This window comes from Budorcas taxicolor, chromosome 18, assembly GCF_023091745.1.
Source record: "Budorcas taxicolor isolate Tak-1 chromosome 18, Takin1.1, whole genome shotgun sequence".
Classification (NCBI taxonomy): Eukaryota; Metazoa; Chordata; class Mammalia; order Artiodactyla; family Bovidae; genus Budorcas; species Budorcas taxicolor.
The window spans coordinates 67737905-67764887 of record NC_068927.1 but is presented as its reverse complement, the minus strand read 5'-3'; the positions used below and the strand labels follow the sequence as shown (position 1 = coordinate 67764887).

The 26983-nt window shown below is 49.8% G+C and overlaps 1 protein-coding gene and 1 non-coding gene across 3 annotated transcripts; both read right to left on the bottom strand.

Moving 5' to 3' along the window:
* Window positions 1-214: 214 nt before the first annotated feature.
* Window positions 215-24336, bottom strand: ZNF274 (zinc finger protein 274). Of its 2 annotated transcripts, none has more exons than XM_052655623.1 (8): window positions 24296-24336; window positions 23804-23879; window positions 22940-23066; window positions 22112-22204; window positions 5715-6197; window positions 2923-3011; window positions 1880-2006; window positions 215-1494 (listed from the first exon to the last, which is right to left on the bottom strand). In XM_052655623.1, exons 2-8 carry the CDS (start codon window positions 23834-23836, stop codon window positions 602-604), a joined length of 1845 nt encoding a protein of 614 aa, XP_052511583.1. In that variant the 5' UTR covers window positions 23837-23879; window positions 24296-24336; the 3' UTR covers window positions 215-601. The 2 variants fall into 2 exon arrangements, with proteins under 2 accessions (XP_052511583.1, XP_052511584.1); XM_052655624.1 differs by lacking the exon at window positions 24296-24336 and adding an exon at window positions 24077-24279.
* LOC128064268 (U6 spliceosomal RNA) lies at window positions 16834-16939 on the bottom strand. The gene has a single exon (XR_008200984.1). It is a non-coding gene; the product is annotated as a U6 spliceosomal RNA (small nuclear RNA).
* Window positions 24337-26983: the final 2647 nt, after the last annotated feature.

Below are 26983 nucleotides of genomic sequence, written 5' to 3'. Positions count from 1 at the left end.
CCGCCCTCCTACCTGCTGATCATGCTCCCAGGGCATTTCCTTCACCTGCCTCCCCACACACTCCCCTTACGCACTCTGGGACAAATTCCCGCGTCCACCCAGGGCCCATCCTTTTGTTTTAACATTGCTTCTTTTAACTAAGTCATTAGTGAAAAGATGTTTCAATAGGTGGGGAAAAAACACAGAGAGCCTACTACAGAAATATGTAGTTTATTTATCCATGTTCTCTTTCAACCCTTGTCCACATGCATAAACACTTTACCACAAACATCAGTGCACAGACGTCTTGGTATCTGTGTTTTTAAACTTACATCATAAGCATTTTCAGGTTTCACTAGCTATCACTCTTAACAACCAATGAACAAACAAATTGGAACAGCGAATCAACTGAGCAAACAGCCAGGAGCGAGCGATGGGTTCACGAGCAGCGACTCCACACGGGTTTTCTTCAGCGCAGGGCGGTGTCCCTGGTCGTCCCTGGGTCGTGAGACTCTCATCACCAGAGACTTTCCATTCGCATGCGAATCCCAACCAGGTTTCCTCAGGTGACACTGCTGCAAAGGTGACGCCTGCTCACACGGCTAGAGGGCTGGGAGGTGGGCTATTTCTTCCTGCACTTCACGCTGCTGTGCGTCTTCTGGTGCCCTATGAGGTGCGAGCTCTGCGTGAAGGCCTTTCCGCACTTGCTGCAGGTGTAGGGGCGCTCGCCGGTGTGCGTCCTCTGGTGCCGGATGAGATGGGAGCTCTGGCGGAAGGCTTTGCCGCAGTCCGGGCACGGGTAGGGCTTGGCGCCGGTGTGGGTCCGCAGGTGCTGGGAGATGGCCGAGCGGTCGTTGAACGTCCTCCCGCAGTCGTGACACGCGAAGGGTCTCTCCCCGGTGTGCACCCTCTGGTGCTGCCGGAGGGAGGAGCTCTGCACGAACGCCTTCCCGCAGTCCCGACACACGTAGGGCTTCTCTCCCGTGTGGATCTTCTTGTGCACCGAGAAGTACCTGGGGTTCCGGAACGCCTTCCCGCACTCGCTGCACCGGCACGCCTGGCTCCCCTTGTGGATCCGCGTGAAGGTGACCTGCGCGCCGGCCCGCGGGCAGGGCCTGCCGCCCGCGCCGCCGCCGCCCTCCGCCGCCCTCCCGGCGCCGCCGCGCTTGGCGGGGAGCGCCCCGCGCGAGCCGCGCGTCCCCGTCTTAAGCCCGGGCTCGCGCTTGCGCAGGCGCTTCCGAGGGCCGGCCTGGCGCAGGGCGCCCGCGCTCGGCGCGCGGCGGCGGCTGTCCCCGGGCGGCTGCGGGGGCAGGGCGTTTTCCGAAGCGTGGGCCGCCGGTTTCAGCGCCGGGTCCCAGAGCCCCGGAGCCCCGGCCCGCAGAGCCTCTGCGGAGGTGGAGGGCCGGGCGGCAGCGGCCGAGGCCCCGGCCTCCTCCTTCAGGGCGCAGGCGGGCCCCTCCTCAGGAGGCCCGGGCCGTGGTGTGAACTGCTTGCGGCCCAGGGTCGTCTCCCACCCTGAAAGAAACGCAGACGTGGGGACCGCGCTGAGAGAAAGTGCTGAAAAGGGTGGGTAGTACGCCATAATCAGGTATCCAGAAGCTTCCTGCCGCCCCACGCGCAGCCACGCCGGCGGGGGAGGGAGGCGGACGCACCGAAGCGGCGGCGCTCGCGGAAGGCTGGGCGTCTGCGTTCTCATGCCCCCTCGGGGTTTGGACAGCAAATCAGTCCTTCGCTGGACCCGAGGCTGCCCCTCTAGGTCTACACCGTCCGCTAAAGGCCTGGAGGCTGCAGGGCAGTCTCGAAGGCACGCACAGGCCTTGCGCGGGGCCCAGAGGAGGTATAAGCCCGGCGTTACAGCCTCTGGGGCATCCCAGTCCTGGGGACGGTGGCGGGGCCTTACCCACAGACACCAGGTGTCCGAAGGTCTCCAGCATCACGTCGTGGTAGTCAGTCCGCTGCGTTGGGTCCAGCAGCCCCCACTCCTCCGTGCTGAAGTCCACAGCCACGTCCAGGAAGGTCACTGGATCCTGCAACGTCACACACCTGTCTCAGCAGGAAGGTCAGAGTCCTTGGCAGGTACAGAAGAGAGGCTGGCGGGGACATTCCGGCAGAGCTCAGTGCTGGCACTCCCCAGCTTTGCGGGTTTACTGGGAAACACTGCCTGGGGCCCGGAAGAGGTCCAGTGAGTGTGTGCTGATGAAACCAGAGTCTGGGCCCAGACTGGAGTTCCTTCACAAGGACTACAGGTGCCACAAACGGCTCCCTCTTTCCCCGTGACTTCCCACAGGGGACTACCCCTCGGACGGGTGGCGGGGGCGGTGGGAGGCAGCAGCCCAGCTGCAGTATGGTCAGTCCTTTCGAGATGCCGACCAGGACTCTGGGAGTAAGAGGGCTTCCACTGCCCTATGTCTGGGAAGCACTCTGCCCACGATGGGCAGAGCCTGCTTGAGAAGCAAGAGGCTGGAGCACCTGAATACAGCCATACGTGCCTGTACGAAGCCTGAAGCCTGCCTCAGACCACTCGTTACACGAGACCCCTTCTGTGCTCAAGCCAGGTGTCAGCCCTGACCAAAGCCATAGACACACCATCACTGGCCACTTTCTGGGCCTCAACAGTCAGTAAAACAGGACCAGTCCTATTTTGTCTACCCCCTGGCTCTGGTTATTTTGAAGCAAATACCAGGCTTTGTTTTAGGTGTAAACACCCAAGTCTGTGTTTCCAGAGAATGAAGTCTCTTGTTTTAACTGAGATCAGCAGTCATCTGCATGCCAGGCCTCAAGGCTGCCTGCCTCTCCCTTGGCCCTTCTTCCTCTTCCGTCCAGATTTCCTGACTCTGGGTCACCGTGCCCCATCATGGTCTCCAATGACACTATGGACACTGGAGGGCAGGCCTGCCGGGGAAGTCAGGAGCAGAGAAGGAAAGTGCGACACTCCCCGCTCACCTCAGGCAGTGCCTTCGCGGGCCAGGTAGCTGTGTCCTTCTGCTGAGCCGCGGGAGGGAGCGCGCCGGGGGGGCCCTGGGTGGGCAGTGCTGGGAAGAGACGTCAGCACAGGGTTAGCAGGGCAAGGGCAGCCCACCTCTGGCTCTGGGACTCCTGGGGCCGGCATACACCCACAGCTCATCCCATCAGTGCCCCCTCTGACCTGTGCCCAAACCCCACTTTTGTGACCACAGGGCACCGGCGTCCCTCCTGCTGGCCCCTCTCCCTGCCGCTCCAAGGACTGTTCTGGAGCCAGGCCCTCCCCTGAGGCAGCCGAGTCACCGCCACACCACCTCAGCAGCTGGCTTCACACCTTCTCCTCAAACACAGAGACCCACTGCTGGCCTCCCTCCCGCCCTCCCCCCTCCCCACGGAGGGTGGGAGTTTCTCTGGCTGCCAGGACCAGACTCACTCCCTCAAACACATAGTGATGCAATTTTACCAAGTTTCTTCCACCTTAGAAAACAGCTCTGCCCAGCTCTGTGATGCTTTGACGTGACTCTCCCCCCATATGTCCCCACACGGTCCTTAGGCTTGCATAATGATGATGCGACCCCGCCGCCCCCCCCACCACTATCAAGGGGACACGTGATATGACCCAGGCTGGGCCACCAGGCTGTCGCTTCCTCCTGGCCAAAATGACTGCACCAGGGACAAACCCTGGCCCCCCAGCCAGCCAGTGAGAGCCAAAGAGGCAACTGCTGGAACATATAGGAAAGAGAAATCCCGTGCTGGGAGCCCCTACATGGAAACAGTGTGCATCTGAGTACAGCTACCAGAGGGATGATCCAGCAGAGGGCAAGCTCTGAAGACGTCTGGGACCGCTGGGTCTAGCCACGCGTGAACCTGAATCACTCTGGAAACACTCAGTGTAATTGTGTTTCTCCCTTGAACCACTCTGCAAGGGTTCATAGTGGTCACACCCAAGTTCAACAGATATGCTGGCCAAGAATGCAGGGCTCCGTGGGAAGCCTGCTCCACCGTCCTCTGCAGTACTGATTGGTTTCGCTCGCCCCCGTGGTGGGACATGGACTCACTGACTTTCATCTTATGAGCTTGACAACCGTCTTCCTGGCACCTGTATTAGTTCCCTGGTGTAACAAGCTGCCATGTCAGTGGCTCAAAATAACACAGATTTCCTGTGTGACAGTTATGGAGATCAGAAGTTTGACACAAACTCAAGGGGCTAAAATCAAAGTGCTCCCAGGGCTGTATTCCTTCTGGAGACTTAGGGAGAATGTATTCCTTGCTCCTTCCAGTTCCCGGAGGCTCGCTGCTCGTGACACTTTCCTTGTAGCACCCCTGCTTCAGCTGTCACATCCCCTACTCTGACTCTGACCCTCCTGCCTGTCTTCATAAGGGTCCTCGCAATGACCTTGGGTCCTTCCGGATAGTCCAGGCTAACCTGTCCATCTCTAGCTCCTTAACGTTATCACACATGGGAGTCCCTTGTCCCTTTCGCCATGTGAGGTTCAAGGGGTTCCAATGTGGATATCTTTGGGACCCTCAGCCTGCTGGCCACAGCACCCCAGACTCGGTGCCCATGGAGAGACCACTCCTGCGGCTGCCAGCCCCGCTCCCTGCCCACACCTGCTTCTCCAGGAAGCCCTGTTCTCTGGATGCCGCTCTCCAGGCTCAGATTCCCTCCCTCCTCCTCAAGCATCAAAGTCAATCAGTCAATCATTCACTCCCTCAAGCAGCATCTTTCAAGTACTGGTCACGGACATAGAAAATGGAGGTGAGCAAACAGGTGTGTGTGCTCTGTAGAACTCAGCCTAATGAAAATCAGGGCTCATCAAGGCTGGATCCCCAGTACATCCCAAGCTTGTACCATCTCCCTGGCCCACCGCTACTGTCACCACTCTAGCCCATTGCTGTCAGATGCGTGCTTATTTGTCAGACTCCCATCTTTCTTGCTAGGTTGGAGGCTTGTTGACCTCACAAGTGCATGAGTCCTGTCTGTCTCAGTCATCACCTTATTCACAGCCCCCAGTGAGTGTGCGATTTAGAAGCCCTGCCAGAAATATGTATACATACACCTGTGTGACGGAAATGGATGCAGCAGGGATGCCAGAAGGATAAAAAATGAAGCACGTTATCTGCTGGCCTCCCTCTTCTAGAGGGAGGGGACATATGTATACTTATGGCTGATTTACATTGTTGTACAGCAGAAACTAACAGAATTATCTTCCAATTTTAAAAAAAGGGACGCAGTGCCAGGCCCCACCCCAGAGTTTCAGCAGCTTTGAGGTAGGGCCTGAGGCCTTCCATTTCCACAAACAGGTCCAAGGATGAGGCCATTCTCAAAATTCTTTGATCTAGTGGTAGTGAAAGGTATGTCAGCAAGGAAACATCTAAAGTAGGAGTCCCCAGTCCCTGGGCTGCAGACAGGTACCAGCCCAAGGCCCGTTAGGAACCAGGCCACGCAGCAGGAGGTGAGTGGCGGGTAAGACAGCAAAGCTCCATTGGCTGATCCCCATGGTTTTGATTACAGCCCAAACCACAGCCTCCACGTCTGTCTATGGAAAAACTGTCTTTCACAACATTCCTTGGTGCCAAAAAGGTTGGGGACTGATGATCTAAAACTCTGATTCCCCAAATGGGGTTGGGGAAGGGGAGCAAGCAGATGCCCTTGCCCTAGATGGAGTGGGCACCACCCTCTGCCACCCGTCAGGAAGCCTGGGTTCCTTTGCTCCCACCCTCAAGACACCCTCCCAGGAGCAGCCATCTCCCCACCCTTCCGTGGAACTCACTTCCCTCCTCAGAGATCCAGGTCGCGTCCTCCACCAGGGCCACCGCCTGCCGGCAGTCCCCCGGGTGCTGCGACTCCACCCACTGCCGCAGCTTCTCGGGCAGCGCGCCCAGGAACCGCTCCAGCACCAGCAGCTCCAGCATCTGCTCCTTGGAGTGCGCCTCGGGCCGCAGCCACTGGCGGCAGAGCTCCCGGAGCCGGGCCAGCGCCTCGCGGGGACCAGCCACCTCCTCAAAGTGGAACCCCCGGAACCTCTGCCGAGCCATCTCAGGATCAGCCGTAGGCTTATGCAGATGTTGAGGGGGCTGCCTGAGAACCTCTGGGCTCAGGCCCTCATCTTCAGCATACAGGGCCCGGATCTGGGCATTCCGGGGAGCAGCCACCTCCTGGTTCAGCGTGAGGACTTCAACCACCTCGATCTTCATCAGGGGATTCCCGGCAGGAAAAGGATCCAACTGAGGTTCCAGCTGAGCCTCAGGACACTCTGAAAGTTGAAAACAGAGCAAGACAGATGGGCAAAAAAACACACGAAAAGTTTCGCAATGTTTTTAGCCACCAGGAAAATACAAGTCAAAAACCACTGTGAAATATCACTTCCCAGTCTCTAGGATGGCGATTGTCAAGGATGGGTGGTAACAGCTGTTGGTGAGGATGTGCATGCTGGTAGTAGGACTACAGAATGCTACACTACTTTGCAAAACAGTCTGGTAGCTCCTCAACAAGTTACACAGAGAGTGGTATCATGATACACGGGTTTCGATCCAAAAGAATTAAAAACACATGTCAACACAAAAACTTGTACAAGAGTGTTCACAGCAGCATTATTCATAATTGCCAAAAAAGGAAAACCACTTAAACGTCCATCAAATGATAAATGAATACACAAAATCAGATCTATCCATACAATACATTTCTTTGGCAATAAAAAGGAATGAAGTTTTGATACACACCACAGCACGAATGAACCTTGACAACATTATGCTAAGTGAAAGAAACCAGACACAAAAGGCCACATATGTATGGTTCTACTTATATGAAATGTCCAAAATGAACAAATATAGAGAGACAGACAGTAGAGTGGTTTCCAGGAGATAGGAGAGTTGAGGGGGTTGGGGGGTGATGGCTTCTTTATGATATAGAAACTATTTTGAAATAAGATCATACTGATGGTTGCACAACCTTGTGAATATAATAAAAACCACTGAACTTTACTTTCAAAGGGTGAACTTTATGATATATAAATTGTATCTCAACACAGAATAACAACAACCACCAAAAAAAACCCCAAGAGACAACAAGAACCATGCTGCTATATATGCCTGCAGCCATGAGGTGAACTGAACCTGATCCCACCTCCATGGGGGCCAAGAATGAAAATATCCGGGAAAGGCAGGGATGCGGGGTCTTGGAACAGAGTCCAGAGAGCATTTGCTAAACAGAACTCCAGGATGGCCGTGAAATGCTAAGGAACGTGCACAAAGTAACAGGAAACAAGAAAGTTCTCTACGACTCCAAGAAGAAATGCTAATTCTGAATGACTTAAAGATTCAAAAAATAAATTTAAAAAGGTAAAATTATGATTTACTTTCAATTAGACTTCTTTTATAAAGACAGAAATGGCATGGCTGATATCAAAAGCAAACCTGTACTTTCACCGTTGCTATTGTAAGTATTATAAGCGGTTAAGCACAGCTCTTCTTGGAAAGGAATTTATAGCGTGAACTCAAAGCCTAACAATGGATGCCTAGGAACTTTACCAGACGACCCTGCTTATATCAGGGAGCCATCCAGAGATGAAGACACAACTTCTGTGATACCCAGAGAATGGACACACAGACAAAGGCCAGCCAAAATGAAAGTGAAAGTGAAGTCACTCAGTCATGTCTGACTCTTTGGGACCCCATGGACTGAAGCCTGCCAGCCTCCTCCATCCACGGATTTTCCAGGCAAGAATACTGGAGTGGGTTGCCATTTCCTTCTCCAGGGGATCTTCCAGGCCCAGTGATCAAACCTGGGTCTCTGGCAAGAGCCACCAGGCTCAGTGGTAAAGAGTCCGAGTCCCCCTGCCAATGCAAGAGACGTGGGATCCATCCCTGATCCAGGAAGACCCCACAGGCTGTGGAGCAGCTAAGCCTCAGTGTCACAGACAATCAGCCTGTGCTCTAGAGCCAGCAGCCGCAGCTACAGAGCCCGTGTCCTACAGCCGCAGCTCTGCAGTGAGAAGCCCGAGCACCGCACCAGAGAGCAGACCCAGCTCTTCGCCCCTAAAGAAAGGCCAGAAAAGCAACAGCAAAATAAAAGCATTACAAAAAAAAAAAAAAAAAAAAGCTGGCTGAGGGGCCCAGTGGACAAAGCATTTACCTCAACTGGACTCATCAGCACAGCCGTCCCAGCCAAGTCGGTAGGCAGAAAGGCCCCAGCAGGGCGGCTCCTGTTCAGCCTGGAGACAGATTTTGGCCGAATGGAGCCCACGCTGAGCCTCTGATCTGCCTCAGAACAGCTGTACCAGCGCCTACCCCACTTGCTATACCTCAGTGCGGCCCAGGGTTCCCAAGATCCCCACCAGGCAACTGATCTGAGTACACACAGAGTTCACAATGGACGTCTAGGAACTTTACCATACTAATCTACTCATGAGCAGGGAGCCAGCCAGAGATGAAGACATGACTTCTGTGATACCCACAGAATGAATACACAGATAAAGGAAAGCCAGTATAAGCCAACAGAACTCCAAACTACAACTTCTGTGGCAACAAGCCCAGCTCTCAGGACTTGGTTGAAAGCTTCCAGTTTTTCTTTCTGACCCCCAAGCCAATAATCTCCAATCAGAACCTTCTCTTTTTTTTCACCATGATCTTCCCCCTCCCAATCTGCTTGACTCTCAGTTCAGTTAGTAAAGAATCTTCCAGCAATGCAGGAGACCCCGATTCAATTCCTGGGTCAGGAATATCCCCTGAAGAAGGGATAGGCTACCCACTCCAGTATTCTTGGGCTTCCCTTGTGGCTCAGCTGGTAAAGAATCCACCTGCAATGCAGGAGACCTGGGTTCGATCCCTGGGTTAGGAAGATTCCCCTGGAGAAAGGAAAGGCTGCTGCTGCTACTGCTGCTAAGTCGCTTCAGTCGTGTCCGACTCTGTGCGACCAAATAGACGGCAGCCCACCAGGCTCCCCCATCCCTGGGATTCTCCAGGCAAGAACACTGGAGTGGGTTGCCATTTCCTTCTTCAATGTATGAAAGTGAAAAGTGAAAGTGAAGTCGCTCAGTCGTGTCCAACTCTTAGCGATCCCACGGACTGCAGCCTACCAGGCTCCTCCATCCATGGGATTTTCCAGGCAAAAGTACTGGAGTGGGGTGCCGTTGCCTTCTCCGAACGAAAGGCTACCCACTCCAGTATTCTGACCTAGAGATTTCCATGGACTGTGTAGTCCATGGGGTGGCAAAGAGTCAGACACGACTGAGCGACTTTCACTTCACTTCACTTCAAACACAAAGGATGGTGGTTGACCTCCCCTGCTAGGTTCGACTCTTGAGTAATAGCCTCTGCATGTCCTCTTTTGAGTGGGCTTTATTTCCACAACACTCACTTCCTGAGCAACGTGGTAAATGATGGAGTAAAACTGGAAGACACAGGGAGTATTCAAACACAGGTCAAGAAAATTGTGAAAGATCCCCACGTGAACATTATAAAATTCGTACATTGATTTGAGGGGGACCAAGACAACATTGGAATGTTCCTGTCACATGCAGTAAAAAGTAGAACAGGAAATTACTGTTAAAAACGACTTCCCTACCGAGTTTATGCTTAACCTCTCTTACCAAAACTGTATTCCCCTTCTTGTCCTCTCTGACTTCAATTCCGCGCTAACTGAACATCAATCAACCAGTGTCAGACGACCAAAACTGCTGTGATTGATAGCATCATACTTTAATACAAACTGAAGCTGTCTGTCCAGGGCAAGATGAGCTAACAGATCCTGGAGCCATGGATCACCTGGCCAGAGACGTCATGATAAGTCATCTCAAGCTGCGATGCTATGGAGCCCACCAGGCTCCTCTGTCCATGCGGGTTCTCCAGGCAAGAATACTAGAGTGGGTTGCCAGAAAACAGGATTAAGAAATGTCAAAAAAAACGATGATTAACCCCAGCCTCTGCAATCTTTCCCTTTAAAACACTCCTAGGATTTGTCTCCACAAAACAGTTAGAACTGGACAGGGAACAACAGACTGGTTCCAAAGAGGAAAAGGAGTATGTCAAGGCTGTATATTGTCACCCTGCCTATTTCACTTCTATGCAGAGTACATCATGAGAAACGCTGGGCTGGAAAAGCACAAGCTGGAATCAAGATTGCCGGGAGAAATATCAATAACCTCAGCTATGCAGATGACACCACTCTTATGGCAGAAAGTGAAGAGGAACTAAAAAGCCTCTTGATGAAAGTGAAAGAGGAGAGTGAAAATGTTGGCTTAAAGCTCAACATTCAGAAAATGAAGCTCATGGCATCTAGGTCACTTCATGGGAAAAAAGTGGGGAAACAGTGGAAATAGTATTAGACTTTATTTTGGGGGGCTCCAAAATCACTGCAGATGGTGACTGCAGCCATGAAATTAAAAGACGCTTACTCCTTGGAAGGAAAGTTATGACCAACCTAGACAGCATATTCAAAAGCAGAGACATTACTTTGCCAACAAAGGTCCGTCTAGTCAAGGCTATGGTTTTTCCAGTGGTCATGTATGATGTGAGAGTTGGACTGTTAAGAAAGCTGAGCGCCGAAGAATTGATGCTTTTGAACTGTGGTGTTGGAGAAGACTCTTGAGAGTCCCTTGGACTGCAAGGAGATCCAACCAGTCCATTCTGAAGGAGATCAGCCCTGGGATTTCTGTGGAAGGAATGATGCTGAAGCTGAAGCTCCAGTTCTTTGGCCACCTCATGCGAAAAGTTGACTCGTTGGAAAAGACTCTGATGCTGGGAGGGATTGGGGTCAGGAGGAGAAGGGGACGACAGAGGATGAGATGGCTGGATGACATCACTCGACTCCTGAGTGAACTCCGGGAGTTGGTGATGGACAGGGAGGCCTGGCGTGCGGCGATTCCTGGGGTCGGAGTCGGACACGACTGAGCGACTGAACTGAACTGAATAAACCTTTACTTTGCTGCCAACTCCCGCTGTTGGAGTTTGGCTTTCTACGCCTGGCGCACACGAGGTCAGTTATATTACTGTGGAGTAACTGCAGCTGCTTAAAAAAAAAAAATCTGAAAGCGACTAGGAGTAGCGGCTGCTTGTTCGCTGTCTCCGTGCTTTCCCTTGCAGTCTGTGGCCACCCAAGCACCTGCCGCGTATGTCGCCGCGCACTTAGCTACGGCGGCCGCGGAGCTGGTTTTGCAGAGCCCGTGGCCACACCAGACCACTGTGTACGAAGCGCGCCTGGCCCCTCCTCCCAAGGGTGAAGAGTTTAGACGCCTACGCTCCCTTCACAGCCGCACCGGCTCCTCTCCCAAGTTCTAGGAGCTTAGGACCGCGACTTCCGGCCTGGACGGAAATGCGTCACGCTCCCGCCGCACTACAACTCCCAGGAGCCTCCAAGTCGAGGGACTTCCGGCGCCGCCATCCTGAGGCTTTGGGGTCCTCTGAGGCCTTTGGCAGGTTTGCGGCTCACTCGCCTCTCACCTCCTCCTCTCGCTTTCCCTTTCCCGGCCTCCCTGGGTCAGTGCGGCGGAGCCTCCATACACACCTTCCCGAGCTGCAAGTCTGTCTTGCTGGGTGACGCTGGGTGTCGGGAGCGCGGCCACTTCCCTCGAGAGTAACGAGCACCTGGCTTCCCGGTCCATTTTCCTTCCCCGCCCCTACACTCTTTCCCTGTCTGTTTAGGGCTTTTTTGTCTTCCTTTCTCCGAATTTTCTGATTACACACCTCCACTCGGCAGCCTCCACGGACCTCACGGGTTTTGCCCATTGCTGGCGCGTGATCCGACGAGTCAGCTCGGGGTCAGAAGTCGCCCAGTGCCAGCTGGGGCCGCCCATCCAGACTTGCCTTGGGCGCTCCAGGGTTGAAAAACAGCTCCTGCACCACGCTGTCACCTAATGGCCGCTGCCTGGTCACTCCTTTCCTACTTTTAAAGGACTTTTTCCTTGATGAAACTTACGACAGACATTTGACCTTCCATTTCCAAACCCTTCCCCCAACTTCCTCTCAAATAAGGCTTTGAGTTAGTTTCATGTGGATGCTTGCCTGCCTTAGTTCATACCTGCGTCATCTTGAGCATTTATTTAGTTCCCTTCCTGTTCCTCAGGATTTCTGGAGGCTTATTCCCGCCTCGATGAACATGAGTTTGAGTAAGCTCTGGGAGTTGGTGATGGACAGGGAAGCCTGGCGTGCTGTAGTCCATGGGGTCGCAAAGAGTCGGACCCGACTGAACTGAACTGATTCCCACCTCCCCGCCCAGTTATTCTTGACTTGAAGAGTTTTTTCTTTCAATTACAGCTCTTAAGGCTTGGAATTTCTCTCTGAGGGTAACAAGGTGGGGCTCGCTAGGGGCTCCGTGCTGGGCCACCAGCACCATTTTGAACAATAATCATGCCTTAATTCTCCAGATTGCTTAATAGCTTTTTAGTTTATGAAATTTCCGTATTTTATTCCTTGGTTAATCAGAGGAATTTTTATTCAGTGCTTTCTCCCTTAAAAACAAGTGTCTGGTTTTTTCCTATCCTACTTCATTCCCTCTAACCCCACCCCTTCTTTAATCTGGGTCATATATTTACTTCTTCCTTACCGTTGTGGGCACCAGGGTGTTTTACTTTTTTGCTGAATCCAGTGTACCCGTCCTCCCTGCTGTAGCAACCCTTCAGGTGGACACTGGTTATGCAGTTATAAACACCTACTGGATGCTGTGCAGTACCTGAAATGGCCGTGGGTAAGTGTCACTCCAGGCACCTCAGTCCTCTTGTCTCATCTCAGGAACAACTCCCCAGTCCCTCTAAAGGTAACCCTCAATGCTGTCTGTATTGGCCCCACTTGACAGAAAATGAAAGCTCTGTGTACTAGCTAGCAAGCCTGAACCTCAATCCACACTTCACTCAGGAGGGGCTGACTAACCTACCCACCTGCCTTGGGAGCTGCGTAAAATGATTCCTCAGCCACAAATCCCAAGTGCTGGCTTTCAACCCACCAGCTGAAAAACCCCGGGGGGTGGAGGGTGGGGTAGGATTGGGGGAATTTAGTTCCCCCACGTGCAATTCCTTATCTAGCTAGGAGGCTATTTTACGAATTCACTGAGCCTTTGGGCAAGGGGCTTAATCCTTCTGGGTCTCAGTTTCCCCACCCTAAGTGAATAGGGACCTCCAGGCAGATACTGAGTTGTAAAGGCTGATGGGAGCTGTTGTTTTCTTCTCTCATGCTCTCTCTGCTACCCTCAGGTAAGCTGTCTCTCTCACAGTGCCGTTTTCTAGTGAAAGCTTTGCTACCAGACCACAAAAATAATAGTAACTAATTACAATGTCCTTCTACCAGCTTGTTGGGGGGGCAGGGGCAGCTCTCCTCATCCTTGTTGCACCCTCCCTTTGTCTAGGATGCCCTCAGCTCACCCTGTCTCATCCTTTCCCCATTTCTTACTCCTCAGCTCTGGACATCTTGCTACATCACCTTCTAAACGTGTCTCCCCTCACTGGCCTGCTGAGGCTGCTAACTGGGTCTCACGCATTGGAAACTCCTAAGCCAAGCCCGGAGGAGGATGTGCCAAAGCTGTTGATGATTACACAGTCAGTAACAGCAGCTACCATTTCATGAAGCCCTCCAAGGACCTGCTGGGCTTTTAAAACACCACAGCCCCATTAAGCAAGTGACCAACTTTTACACAGATCCACGCTGGGAGAGGCTACGAATCTGCAGAAGGGAGCACCTAGGAACCAAACCCTGTTCTTTTATGCCTTTTATACCACTGCACATAGCTACAGTCTTTTCCTCAAATGTGCCCAAGTGTCTCATCCAGAAGTCACTGCACTTGCTGCCTGCCTGCCCGGTGATGTCTTTCCTAACATCTCTGCTTCTCCTTCCCCATCCAGCTCTCAGGTCAGATGTCATCTCGGAGCTATCTTCCCACCCAGTTCTAAACTAGTATTGCCCACCCGTGCTTCTCCACTCCTGTATCTTCCCCATATATAGACTCTTATTGTTTCATTTTTCTTCATACCATTGATTGCCATCTTTAAGTATCTGGCTCATTAATTTCTCTCTCCACCCTCTCTAGAATAGCACTGCTCAGTGGAACATTCTTTGGTGAAGGGAATATTCCAGATCTGCACTGTCCAACATAGTAGCCATTAGCTGCAAGTGACCAGTGAACATTTGAAAGGCCAGCACAACTGAGGAACTGAGCTGGTAAGTTTGTTTTAGTAGGTCTACATTTACTCATTGACACAGGCTAGTAGCTTCTCTGGAATGAGTGTAAACCCAGTGAGGGGGCCTTTCCACTCTGTTTATCATGGTGACCCTTCCCTATAACAGCACTTGGCATTTTGGCAGGTGTTCAAGCAGTATTTGTTGATACAGCACAGCTTCTAAGTGCTTTGATGAACAGTGCACCAAGACATTTGGGCCTTTCAAAGGCTTATGCTTGCCCATATTTCAAATTTCAGGAAATCTCACTGGCACTGAAATTGTGTCCATCTGTAAGTTATGGGAAGATAGCTGCTGCTGCAACATTGCCATCTTTCACTTGGGAGCCTAAGCACGTCATGGGGTAAGAGGACCCTGGTTTAAACCCCCACCTGCTTCTTCCCAGACAAGCCAGGTCAGGGACTTGCCTTCATGCTCCCACAGCATGAATGGGGATGTGGAGTTCCTCGGGCTGCTGGCTGGAATAATTATAGGACTTAAGAAAGCGACTTCATGCACTTCTAGCCTTTTAACCCCTCAAAAGAAGTCAGTGTTTTTACATACTTAAGTCTTACATGGCCCTCTAACATAACTTTCTCCAAATAGAGCCTGCTCATTCCTTACCAATTTATTCTTAGGTTCCATTTCAAAAAAGTGTCAATAACAAAGTCTTTCCTCTATGTTGAAGTGGTTATTCCTGCTTTAAGCCACAGGTATTAAGTTTCTGTATTTTATACTCTGTTGCAGCTGCTCAACTCTTACAACTATTTCAGAGGATAAGTTTTTTTAACACATTATCTAAAAATAGATAAAACAGGTGTTCGTTATTACAAGCTACAGATATTTTCTCCTTTTCAATATTTTCCTCATTTTGTGCTTTAGTGAGAACAGTGCTGTGTACAGGTTGCAGAAAGGACCTGTTAACAAAGCACTTAGTGTTCTGTCATTGAGTAGCTTATGTTCTTTGGAAACCTATCTTTTAATAGGAAGCTAAAAAATATTTACTGCCTGGGTTAATACAGAGATGCAACTATTTATCTACTTTGTTCTTAAGAAAAAGTTGGTTTTAACATTTCTCATGGGCCAACTTTACACTTTTCCAGAAATCTTTCCATCTTATTGTTTGTTCATTCCCCTACTTAAAATACTTACTGAACACCTATGCTGTGTCAGGAGCTGGTGACGCAGCAGGAAGATGACAGTCTTCCATTTTATGAGCATAGTTACTGGCAGGACCTCTGAGAGTGGAAGGTCACCCTCCCACCCAATTTCCTTCTCTGGAGACAGTCACATCCTATAGTTTCTCTATTCTCCCAATGGTAACAATTGGCATATTAATACCTGGTGTATGTTTGCAAGTATATTTTTAAATGAAAAAAAAAAAGACATTGGTATCCTGGACGTCTGTACATCTTTATATATATGTTAAGGTGGACTTCCCTGGTGGCTCAGATGGTGAATCTGCCTGCAATGCAGGAGACCCAGGTTTGATCCCTGGGTTGGCAAGATCCCCTGTTGAAAGGAATGGCTACCTGCTCCAGTATTCTTGGCTGGAGAATTCCATGGACAGAGGAGCCTGGCAGGCTACAGTCCGTGGGTTGCAGAGTCGGACAGGACTGAGTGACTAACACTTTCACTTCACACGTTCACGTTAAACATAGATAGGTATCTATGTTACAGGTATATATTTTTAAGAAACACAAATATCTCATGGTGATTGTTTCATATCAGTACATAAAGCTGGCTTATTCTTCATTCTTTGGCCATACCACATGGCAAGGGGATCTTAGTTCCCCAACCAGGGACTGAATCCACAGCTCTTGCAGTGGAAGAGCTGAGTCTTAAGCACTGGACCCCCAGGGAAGTCCCGAGCAGGCTTATTCTTTGACAGTTGTTTAAAACACTATAATGGGAACATGTATTGTTGAATATCTGCGTAGTTTCCTTTCTCTGTATAGGTTTTTAACTTGCCATTTATTTACCCTTATCTATCCAGAAAATGGGCTCTTTTTCTCTTCTTCATTTCTGACTTACTACTGCTTTTATCTTATTTTTCCTCAGGACTCTTAGAAGTTTTTTTTCTCCTCAAAAAAGGTTTGAGTCCAATGCTTAGTTCATTTACTTTCCTTCTTTTTCAGTTAATAGTTAAAGCACTTCAGGTCTTGAAATTACTCCAGAGACTGTACCTAGATGCTAGGGAAAGTGGTCCTCAGATAATAGGATTAAGGTTACATGGGTCCTAGAGAGCAAATGGATGGTAACAGAGAACATGAAGTATTCTTGAATAAAGACTGCACAGTATGTGACCACACCCTGATAGGCTGGATTCCTGCCAAAACGTGTTTGATAGCCATTCAAGGTTATAGACTTTTGACCTTGTCCCCAGGAGTGCAACCATTTCAAAGTTCTTTGTAGCACTATTTTAAGATTTCTTTTATCATCCTCTTGGAGCCTGGCCTAGTCTTCAGACTTTCCTGTTTGAAGATTTCCTCATCTCTTGTAATTTTTCTAACTGTTTATTCACTCAACAGTTTCCTGAGCTGCAACGTCAATTATTTCCTAGCCACTGGGGACATGCGAAGGAGACTGAAATAAGGATGGCTGGCTCACTCATGCTACTTAACATTTGTTCTAGATGCTCAGATAGATAACAGAACCCAGATTGGAGAAACAGAACCTGTTTTACTATATATTCATACAGTTGACCCTTCACATCTGTCTGTACTTCACAGTTTTATTGTATTTTTTTAAAGTAACACGGAGTGCTTCACGAATGGCCTGTTATCCTTGCACAGGGGCCGTGCTAACCCTCTCTGTGTTGTTCCAGTTTCAGTGTGCATGCTGCCGGAGCAAGCACTGTACTGCACCATTTCTATAAGGGACTTGAGCATCTAGATTTTGGTATCTGTAGGAGTCCTAAAACAATCCCCCATGGATATCAAGGGATAGTCCTCATGTGATCAAGGTTTTAGGGTTTGTCTTTCTTATGACAATCTGGTGTAAAAACAGAATGAGACATTTCATTTCTGTTATTCAGGGTGGGTCTCTTCAGTCTGTTTCTCTGTTGTTCTGTCAAACAAGGGGAGAGCTAAGATGAACGACCTGCCCGCACAGATTACACTGAGACTCTGCTCTCATATGAGTCCTCTGATGCTGAACACAGTGAGGACTCCTACTGAAGGGCTTCTGGTCAGTGGGTTCTGTGACTCCTCATGCTTAACACTGATTACATTCTCAGACACTCTTCAATACCTACTTCTGTGATATTGAAAACAGCTGTTTATGAAACCTCTCCACAGCAACCATTTCCCGTGATTTCAGAGTTCTCAGATACAATGACTTGATGTAAGAACTTTTCCAAATGGAATACCACTGGAATTTTTTGTCTAGTATGAATTCTCTCAAATTAGGCTATAAGCGTTTCCTGCTATGATTCCTGGATTTCTTCCATTTGAGTTCTCATATTGAAAAACACCTGATGAAAAGGACTTCCTCCATTTGAGGTTTTTCCATGTGAGTCTCCTCTGTGAGCTGAGCTAAAACTAGGCTTTCTCACACTAAACATATTTACTCTTGTTCCTAAAAGAATTATCCTTTGTATAAAACAAATGATTTCCTACGTCCCCCACATGTTGGTTTTATAGCCCATGTGAGTCCTCTCAGGCTACACAAAAAATCTTGAGAAGAATTTCCTTCTATTCCTCCCAACAATACAATCTTCTTGTACTAGCCTTTTTTTCCCTACTAATGTCTATACTAATTTGAGTTGCCACATTCATATTTTCAGGGCTCTTCTGCTTAAATTCTTGACAAATCAAAAAAATTAACTGTCCTGCAGGCTTTCCTACAATCATGACCTTCAAAATAGTGTCTTTATTCCATTGCATTGTCCCTAATGTCTGATCTATATAGATTATGTCTCAAGATATTCCACCCAAGCCACACATATGGTAGGTAATACTTTCTTGAAAGAACATTGAGAAGGCTTAAGATGTGAGTGCCATCAAATATTTCTCCACATTTCTTATCTTCACAGCATCTTTTCAAACTAGTGCCTTCTTGAAGATTAATTCCATGTCTTAAGCATTTACCCAGGTTCCTTTCTACTTCGGCCACTGTCTGTGCTGCCATTTTTGCTGTTCTGGAGAGCTAAGACACGTGCAGACTGGGCTGTATTCATGAGGCCTAGCTTTTGTTCAGTTCGTTCTCTGCCTTGAGGAGAGGCACAGCTACATGAGTGCTGGGAGAAAGGGACCGCTGAAGGAGACGGTTCTCTTAACAGTAAGCAGGCCATTCCAAACACCTAAGACTCCCATGTTTTTATGCACTGCCTGGACCTCAGACAGGGGCATGCCACTGGCTTCACAGACCTTTACTTGGGTGTTTCTAAGTCGCCTCCTATTCATACGCCATTAATAGAACCAGTCAGGACATGGTACAGTTGCAAAAACATGTGAATTTAGGTGGACGCTCTTAGGTGGTTCTTTGTACAATTGTTCCATTTGCTTAAAATTATTTCAACATAAAAATAAAAGCCAAAGAAAACCTATTTCCACCCTTCAAAAGTCTTGGCCTTTACCAGACTTCCATGTCACTGACCAATGCCAAAAATGCCAGAGTAGTAATACCTCTGTTTTTAGTTCAGTCGCTCAGTTGTGTCCGACTGCGACCCCATCGACTGCAGCACGCCAAGCTTCCCTGTCCATCACCAATTCCTGGAGCTTACTCAGACTCATGTCCATTGAATCGGTGATGCCTTCCAACCATCTCATCTCTGTTACTGTATTTTTAAAATGAGATACTGATACATTTTAAAAGTGTGCATGAAAAATGCATATAAATACATACATTAGAAAGAATAGTCATAAGAAATCCCCTGAAGCCTTCACCTGTGAGCAGTTCTTTGCAGCTTCCTTTCCTGTGCCCTCCTGGTCAGTTACTCAACCGGCCCCATTGGATCCACCTGACAAGAAGAGGAGCCAGCTTCTCCCAGCCCTGTTGCTATTCTCTTGGGGGCAGATATTAACCACCTCTTCCCTATGTACTACTACCGCAGTCCCCCGCCTGCTCGCATCTGTGCCCTTCTGTCCTCAGCGGTAAAAAGCACAACACACACCTACTCAAGGAAGATGAAACCCTCCTGACAGTGGAGGCCCCAAACTTAACTTGCCTATCAGTACACCTCAGTTACTTCCTTCCAGCCTAATAGGTGACTTTCCATTCCCAGAATGTGCCACCCTTGCCCCATTCTCAGGGGAACCCCCACTGGCATTTCTGCACCAGGAAACGAAGCTCTTCACCTCCATTCTTGCCCATCTGCCGACTTTCTGTTCTATAGGCATTGGCTTAAAATCTTGGCCCTGCAGTGTCCCCTGACCCCACCTCTAGAGTAATTCCCTGTGGCTCCCTGCTTTACACCATGTTCTTTTCCTTCTCTGCCCATCCCACTAGTTACCTGGCGTGACCCAGCTACATCTGTGCAGCGTGTTGGTAGAAGGTGCTCCTCTGTGAGACGGAGGAGTCTACAGTCACAGGGATTACACTAGGTCTTTGGCTTACTACCAAGTACACACTTTCTCTTTTTTATATTGCATAGGACACGAGGGGCCTTCTACAAATATTTCTGAGGTCAAGGGGAGACAGTGGAGGAAAAAACATCACATACAGGATTCTTTGGAACGCAGCATAAATATGTTAGGCACCTATCACCCCAGGCCTAGCTTGTAACACAGGATCTTTCGTTCTAGGACACCAGCCCTGAATCTCCCATCCCCTGGGAAGCCAGCTTTTCTGACACTGCACGTAACCATAAATGCCCAATGCCCCCCATGGCAGCTAGATTCAGGAAACTTGCCAGATCATCCAGAGATGCATGGCTAGAAGGTCATCATCACCAAAGATGCAGGCCAGGTACAGATTTCACAGCTGGACACTGTGAAAGTTCCAGGTAGTTCCAGAGCCAATTGCATTAAAGCACAGAGAACAAAGCAGGAACACAAGAAGTTCTCCTTACAAAGCCAACACACTCTCATACAGAAGTGTCCAAAAATACCAAACACAAAACCATCCACCTCCCCAGTATAATTTATGAACACTGATGCAGAAATCCTAAAAAAGTTCATAGACATCAGGACATTACTACAGGGGCACATCTATAATTATTAACTGTTCAGAAAATCTCCATCATCACCTTGGAGGGCTTTGGAGGGGGAAAATTAGGGCTCTTACTAATTTTCATTTACTAGAAAGGGTGAGATGACTGTTCCTTTATCCAGATAAAAAGTGATATGAATCAAAGCAGAATCCAGAAACTGTCCCTTTCAAGTCAGAGACCAGATACTTAAAATCATCACATTCTCAGCCCAGTGTTTGGGAAGTAGTAGCTGTGAGGAATACAATTACCTCCTCACCTACCTTGAATGCAAAAGAAGTAAAATAATTATACTTGCCAATAATATGACTCTGTACTGAGGAAATTAGTGATGACCTAACAAAACTGTTACAATTAAGAATTTAGCAGCAGGCTAGGTTCATCTGCAGCAGCTACGCAGGACTGCAAGGGAGGGGTAACCTGAGCAGATAAGATAGTAACTGGAAGGAATGCCCAACCGCAGGTGGAAAGCCTGACTAGCGCGGTGAGGGGAGTGGATCCCTCCTTGTACACATGTGGCAGAACTTGACTGAGACCAGTTCTGATCAAATTTCTGGATGAAGTTAAATGTAATATACATTCTAACAGCATTTTCTCAATGAATCCTGACAAGCTGATGGTAGGTATTCATCTGGTTGAGAACAGATAACAGGTTTTTTTAATTAAAAAAAAACAGAGGGCCTACCGTTTATCCAAGATTGTTATAAAGCTACAGTAAGTACAGTAATACGGTGTTTACTAAGATACTGACAGAGATCAAGGGACCATAAGGGGCCAAGAAGGCCTGCACGCAACAGTGACTATGCGAGATGATAAAAATGGTGTTCCAATAATCAGAAAATGGCACTGAAAAAACTTGTGCCCCACACCAATTACATAAGGAATCCAGTACATGAAACAGCTAAACAAAACCCAGAAGTACCAGAATAAAGTATTTGTACAATCTGCCCATGTATGGCATGAATAAAGACAGATCTGAAAGGAAAAAAAAAATCTGAAATCATAAAACTTCTTTATGGAGACTAAAGGTAGGAGATACACATTGGACTGTTATCTGCAGTGTTATTATCCATAATATATGGTAGAGTCCTCCCCAGCACCACACACAAAAGACAAACCAACAGAAGGAAAAAAAAGGAAAATAGAAAAACTCACAAAAGCAAAAGTACAAATAATCTGTAAACTTAGAAACCAAACTGAACATCTTTTCCTATCAGATCTGTAACCCTTAAAAACAGGACTATAAGTCACCAATCTGTCTCACGCAGCTATATGTATTTTAAAGGAACTTAAGACAGCAACTTGTCGCTACCAAGTTTTTCCGCTTACATCTTGGTTGATTTTACATTCTATTTCTAGAAATGCTATCTACACAAAAAACCCAACTTGATTGTGCAAAAAATTGTATGCGAGGATTTTTTTTGCAACAACTTGAATGTCCATCAAGAGAAAAAAGTCAAAGTCAAAAGTCTACACTGCATTTGTGAATGAATGATGCAAACCTGTCTCCACTGAGTATGGTCACACCCCCAAAACATAAACTTACATAAATGTAAACATTAAATCTGGCCAAAGCCACACACCAGTTACCGGAGATTACCAAAGGGAAGGGCAATAGACCATGAGTGAAGCAGGGTGAGGACGCCCCTACTGCCAACCTGGCACCAGCAAGAGGTTCCCATTCAGCCAAGCAGTGCCCCCGACTGAAGCCGAGGAAGATGCAGAGCTTGATTCGGCGTGTTTGCAGCTGCTCTTCGTGTTTGCAGCTGCTCCTCCCGGCACCCCGCTCGGGATTTGCCCCCATCCACCTCCTTTGCTGACACTAGTTCCTGCTAACCAGGACTCCCACACCAGGACGCCCGTGTGCCTGGTTCTCACCTGAAAAGGTGTCTTGAATTCCTCTCTCCACCGACCAGAGCTCTTCCTCTTCCTCTAACTGAGATACCACATCTGGCTTGGAAAGCTGATGTTCTGCCCAAGGGAAAAGAGACAGTGCTTGGGGGTCTGTGTTCGGGAGAAAGCACTTTCCTGCTGTAGCAGTTCTGTCCCTGCGTTCTCCCTGGTAGACACGCCTTCTGGTCGAGGGCAGTGTTGCTAACTCCACCCATCCCCTGCGCCAGCTGCTTCCTTTTCTGGATCTCTTGACGGTAAAGGAGGTAGTGGGACTTGGTTCTGGTCAGTAAAACACTAAGGGAAGTTTGTCAGCTGGGGGCTTATGGCATTTGTCTTTGTTTGTAAAGTGTGCCGGCTATAGAAAGAGAACTAATCAGGGCTGCCCTGGCGTTACTTTCTGCCTTAAACTTGGATGGACATAATGCTTGGCATCAGTCAGGCACATACCAACCTAAGAATGAAAGCTTCACACTAACCATGCAGAGATGGGAGGGGGCAAGGCCTTTGATGATGCACCTGAGCTGTCAGACAGTGACACCACGTTCTGGAATTCTCGTTAGAAAAACAGTAAGCATCCATCAGCAGTTGGAAACATCCCCCATAGGCCCACATCCCTGATATTGAACACCTCTGAGGGGTGGACTTGGTAAAGTTTCAAAAGTTGTATGTAAAGTTGCCCTTTCCCTCAGGCTCCAGGGCCTTGATCCTTGAACTCAGATCCCTGCAGACTGAGCCAAAGCAGACACACACTTGAGAGGCACCACATTCGGGCTGCAAAGCACAAATCTTTATTGACGCAGAGGCCGGCCTTACCGACTGAGACCAGGTTCCTGTAGTTCTCCAGCGTCACCTCCCTGTACAGGGACTTCTGTTCGAGGTCCAGCTGGCCCCACTCATCTGGGGTAAAACCCAAGGCCACATCTTCAAAGGTCACTGGTTCCTAAAACCCACAGGTGCCTGTTCAGCCAGGGCCTGTTGTCACCCGTGCTGACAGGAGGAGGAGGAGGGTGACTGAGCACATGTAGGCACAATTAACAAGGTGACTCGAGCATTCCAGATACATCAGGAGTTCCTGAATTTGAAACAGCAAACCCAAGCTTGATCCTATCAGGTCACAGCAAGTAGGGCAGCCCATGAGGTCAGAAAACATTGTTCATTCTCTGAAAACCTTTCCACGTCTTACTAACCTGAGGATTCCAACAGTGATATCGGGTGTATCTTTTCTCCTACGGAATTCCGTTAGCTAAATCACCACACTTCAGTCTTTAGCCTCCATCCACTGGCTATTCTGCTGCTACTTCCTTCACCTATCAGGGATTCATCCCCATCTCTCTTCTCACCCAGTGACTAAGCTTTAATTCTAAAGTACTACTGAACCCTAAGTGAAGCCTGATTCCTGTTTACACCTGCCAATGGCTTTTTCCCCATTCCGTTTAAAAGATAAATTAGAATCCCCTGCTATTTGTCCTCTATTCTATTTGCTCCCTTGGAAAGCTAAGCAACTTGCTATCCCTCCGCCCACTAGGGTCTCTCCTCCTCCTACAGTCCCCCATCCCTTACCTAGATGCTAGGGGACCTGGGGGTATCCCAGGAAACGCGTGGGCCTGCATCACCCCTCCACCCCCGCTCCCAAATCCAGCGGTAGACTCTGAAACTTATCAAGAAACCTCTACTCACACGGAACCAATCCGTCGGAAGCCCGGAGGCCATAACTTCCTCTTCCTCAACGAGTCCCGTGGGAGTAGGCAGAGACCTAAGAAGGTCGAATTTGGGAGGCGGAAGGGGCGTGAGGGTTAGACCAAGGCCCCCGACCCCTCGGCCCAATCAACAGGAAATGACAGGTCTAACTCCAACCTCGGAAAATGCTCTAAAAAGTCGTCTCCACCTGTTCTCGAACAGCCACAGGGGCAATTTCCCAACCTCCTCACCCCGATGGAGCCGGCCCCTTACCCAGCTCGCAAGCGCCCGGATGGGGTGGGCCCGCCTCGCGCCCCTGTGGGCCCCGAGCCCCCGATTCTCACTGCCCTAAAGGCCCCACGGCGGAAGGACGGCAGACGAGGCTGGCTCTGGGCGCCTGCGATTGAAGAGTTGGGGGCGCAACTGGGCGCTCCCCGGAGAGCAGCCCTGGAACACAGCCCCCGACGGGCGCAGCTTTCGCGCCACACTCACCCTGCGCGCGCGCGCCGTACAATGGCGCCTGTCAGCCCCCGGCTAACTGCGTCAGTGCGTCCACTTGGACTACAACTCCCAGAGCCCCCCGCGGCGCGGCGCACCCCACGTTGTGGGCGGCGGACATCTTGGCGGCCAACTCCGGCGGTAGGCGAAGCCCGGGTCGCGGAAAGAGCGCCCGCGGTGATCCCGCTGGACAGGAGGAGGCCTTCGAGGGGCAAGTCGGGCCGCTGGGGGGGTCCCAGCACCTGCATGGGCGGCAACGCAGGCTGAGAGGGGGCCTCGCCAAGCCTCGAGGGCTGCCACGCGTGGGACGAATGGGAAATGGAGAAAGGGAAGGCATGGGAGGGGCGGGGCCGGGAGTGCTGAGGGGCGGGGCGAGCTTCTCACCAAACGCAGAGAGAGGAGGGCCGGGCCGGAAGTGCCTTGAGGCGGCGGTTAAGTTGGTCCCCCTAGGCTCCGCAGTCAAGAGTTGGCCTGCAGTGCAAAAGACACCGGAGAAGGCAGTGGCACCCCACTCCAGTACTCTTGCCTGGGAAATCCCATGGATGGAGGAGCCTGGTGGGCTGCAGTCCACGAGGTCGCTGCGAGTCGGACACGACTGAGCAGCTTCACTTTCACTTTTCACTTTCATGCATTGGAGAAGGAAATGGCAACCCACTCCAGTGTTCTTGCCTGGAGAATCCCAGGGACAGGAGCCTGGTGGGCTGCCGTCTATGGGGTCACACAGAGTCGGACACGACGGACGTGACTTAGCAGTAGCAGCAGCAGCAAAAGACAGAATACGCGGGTTCGATCCCTCGGTCGGCAAAATCGCCTGGAGCGGGAAATGGCAGCTCACTCCAGTATTCTTGCCTGAAAAATTCCATGGACAGAGGAGCCTGATGGACTTCAGGCCAAAGGTTCCGATACAGTTGAGCACAAAGTCCTGCCAAGTTTTGGGGAAGAGGATACCAAGTGTGTATTCACATCTAAGGGAGAGGAAAAGGGATCGGGTTGGGACGGTGGGACGTGTTCTGAAGGGGGGACTGAAATCCTCCCGAGCTCCTGGGAGGAAAAGAGGTAAGGGCCTGCTGTGAACTGTGCGGGTGTGAAAGTGTTAGTCGCTCGTCGTGTCCAGCTCTTTGCGACCCCATGGACGGTAGGACGGTAGCCCGCCAGGCTCCCCTGTCCATGGGATTTCCCAGGGAAGAATACCGGAATGGGTTGCCATTCCCTCCTCCAGGGGATCATCCCGACCCAGAGATGGAATCCGGGTAGATTCTTTATGGTTTGAGCCACCAGGGAAATGTGCAGAAGGTGAGGTTAGATGTCCTCCAGGCCCAGGGAGGAGAATGGGGTCAGGGCTGACTATCCACTCAGGTTGTGAGGAGGGCAGAGCAAGTGGAACCAAGGCAGGAGAGTGGAGGGAGGGTTGTTCACGGGTAAATCAGAGCTGGACGGAAGTTAAAGCGGTGATAGGTTTTCTTCAGTAAACTTGCAACGGGGGAAGGGGGAAGACTCCAGTGTAGAACAGCTCAGTTCTGAATACAACTAGAGTAAGTGGCGATTTATGGCCTAGGAGTAAGGGGAAAGGTACCAGTAGATAGAAAATTAGGAGAAGGAGACATCGTGTCTGGGGGATTCTAGCTGGACAAAGCTAATAGACTGTTTTAAGGAAGGCAGGCCAGGGTGATGATGTATCACCTGGGGGAGAGAGTAGGGGTGAGGAATTTGATCAGATATCAAGAGTAGGGGAGTCTTCATAAACTGACTTAGGATTCTTGCTCAAGTGGGATTCTATGAGGAAGTACAGGTATGGACCTTACTGGGGAGGAGGTTCAGAGTAACCTTGCTAACTGGCTAAGCAGAGAATCAGGGAGTTGGTGTGGTGTGGGCTGGACAGGAAGGCTCCTCTGCCCTGGGTCCTCATCTGTGAGCCAGGTGCCCATGTCTAGGAAATGGAAGAAGTCTTTCCCTGCCCAGGACCTGGTGTGTGCCCCTCTTCCTTGAGCCCAATCCACTCTCATCTTTCTTTGGAGCCCAGGACAAAATAGTCTCATGGCTTCCTCCAAGTCCAGTATCTGGTGTCCTTCCATCTTCCTGAGGTTCCAGGGCCCAGGCTCTGATGTCCTCTCTCCTCCTCGGTGCTTGGGACTCTCCTACTGAGACCCAGGGCCCAGGGCACCCTCTCTCCACTTCCTAGCAGGTTTCAGCAGCCTTATGCCTCTGTGTGAGTCATCCTGTCCACTGCATGCTATGCTTATTCCAGCAGTTGTACATCTCTGTGGCCACCGTGGAGAATACTCACACATGGGCTGCACACTGTTCATCTTATTGCAGTTGAGACGGTGTGTCTGTTGACTTGTTCCTGTTAGCACTGAGTCACTAACCATGCGTTTCCCTGAATTTTTCTTGGCTGTTATAGCTAAAACAGCATCCCCATTCATTAAATAATTCACGCCTCTTTCTCATATTTTCACTTTAAAAAAATGGTGTTCTATAGCCATGGGTAGTAGGACAAGGCGATTAGCCATATTGTTTTCTTCTGGTTATGACTAGGGATCCTTCTAGTAGTTTACTGTCAATTTGATGGCGGTTTTAACATCTTAAGGAAACGGGCCTTCTTGGAAGTTCTTTCAGTTCTTTCTGTTTGTATACTATAGAGTAAAAACATGATTTTAGGTTAAAAGGTGATCTTCAGTATAT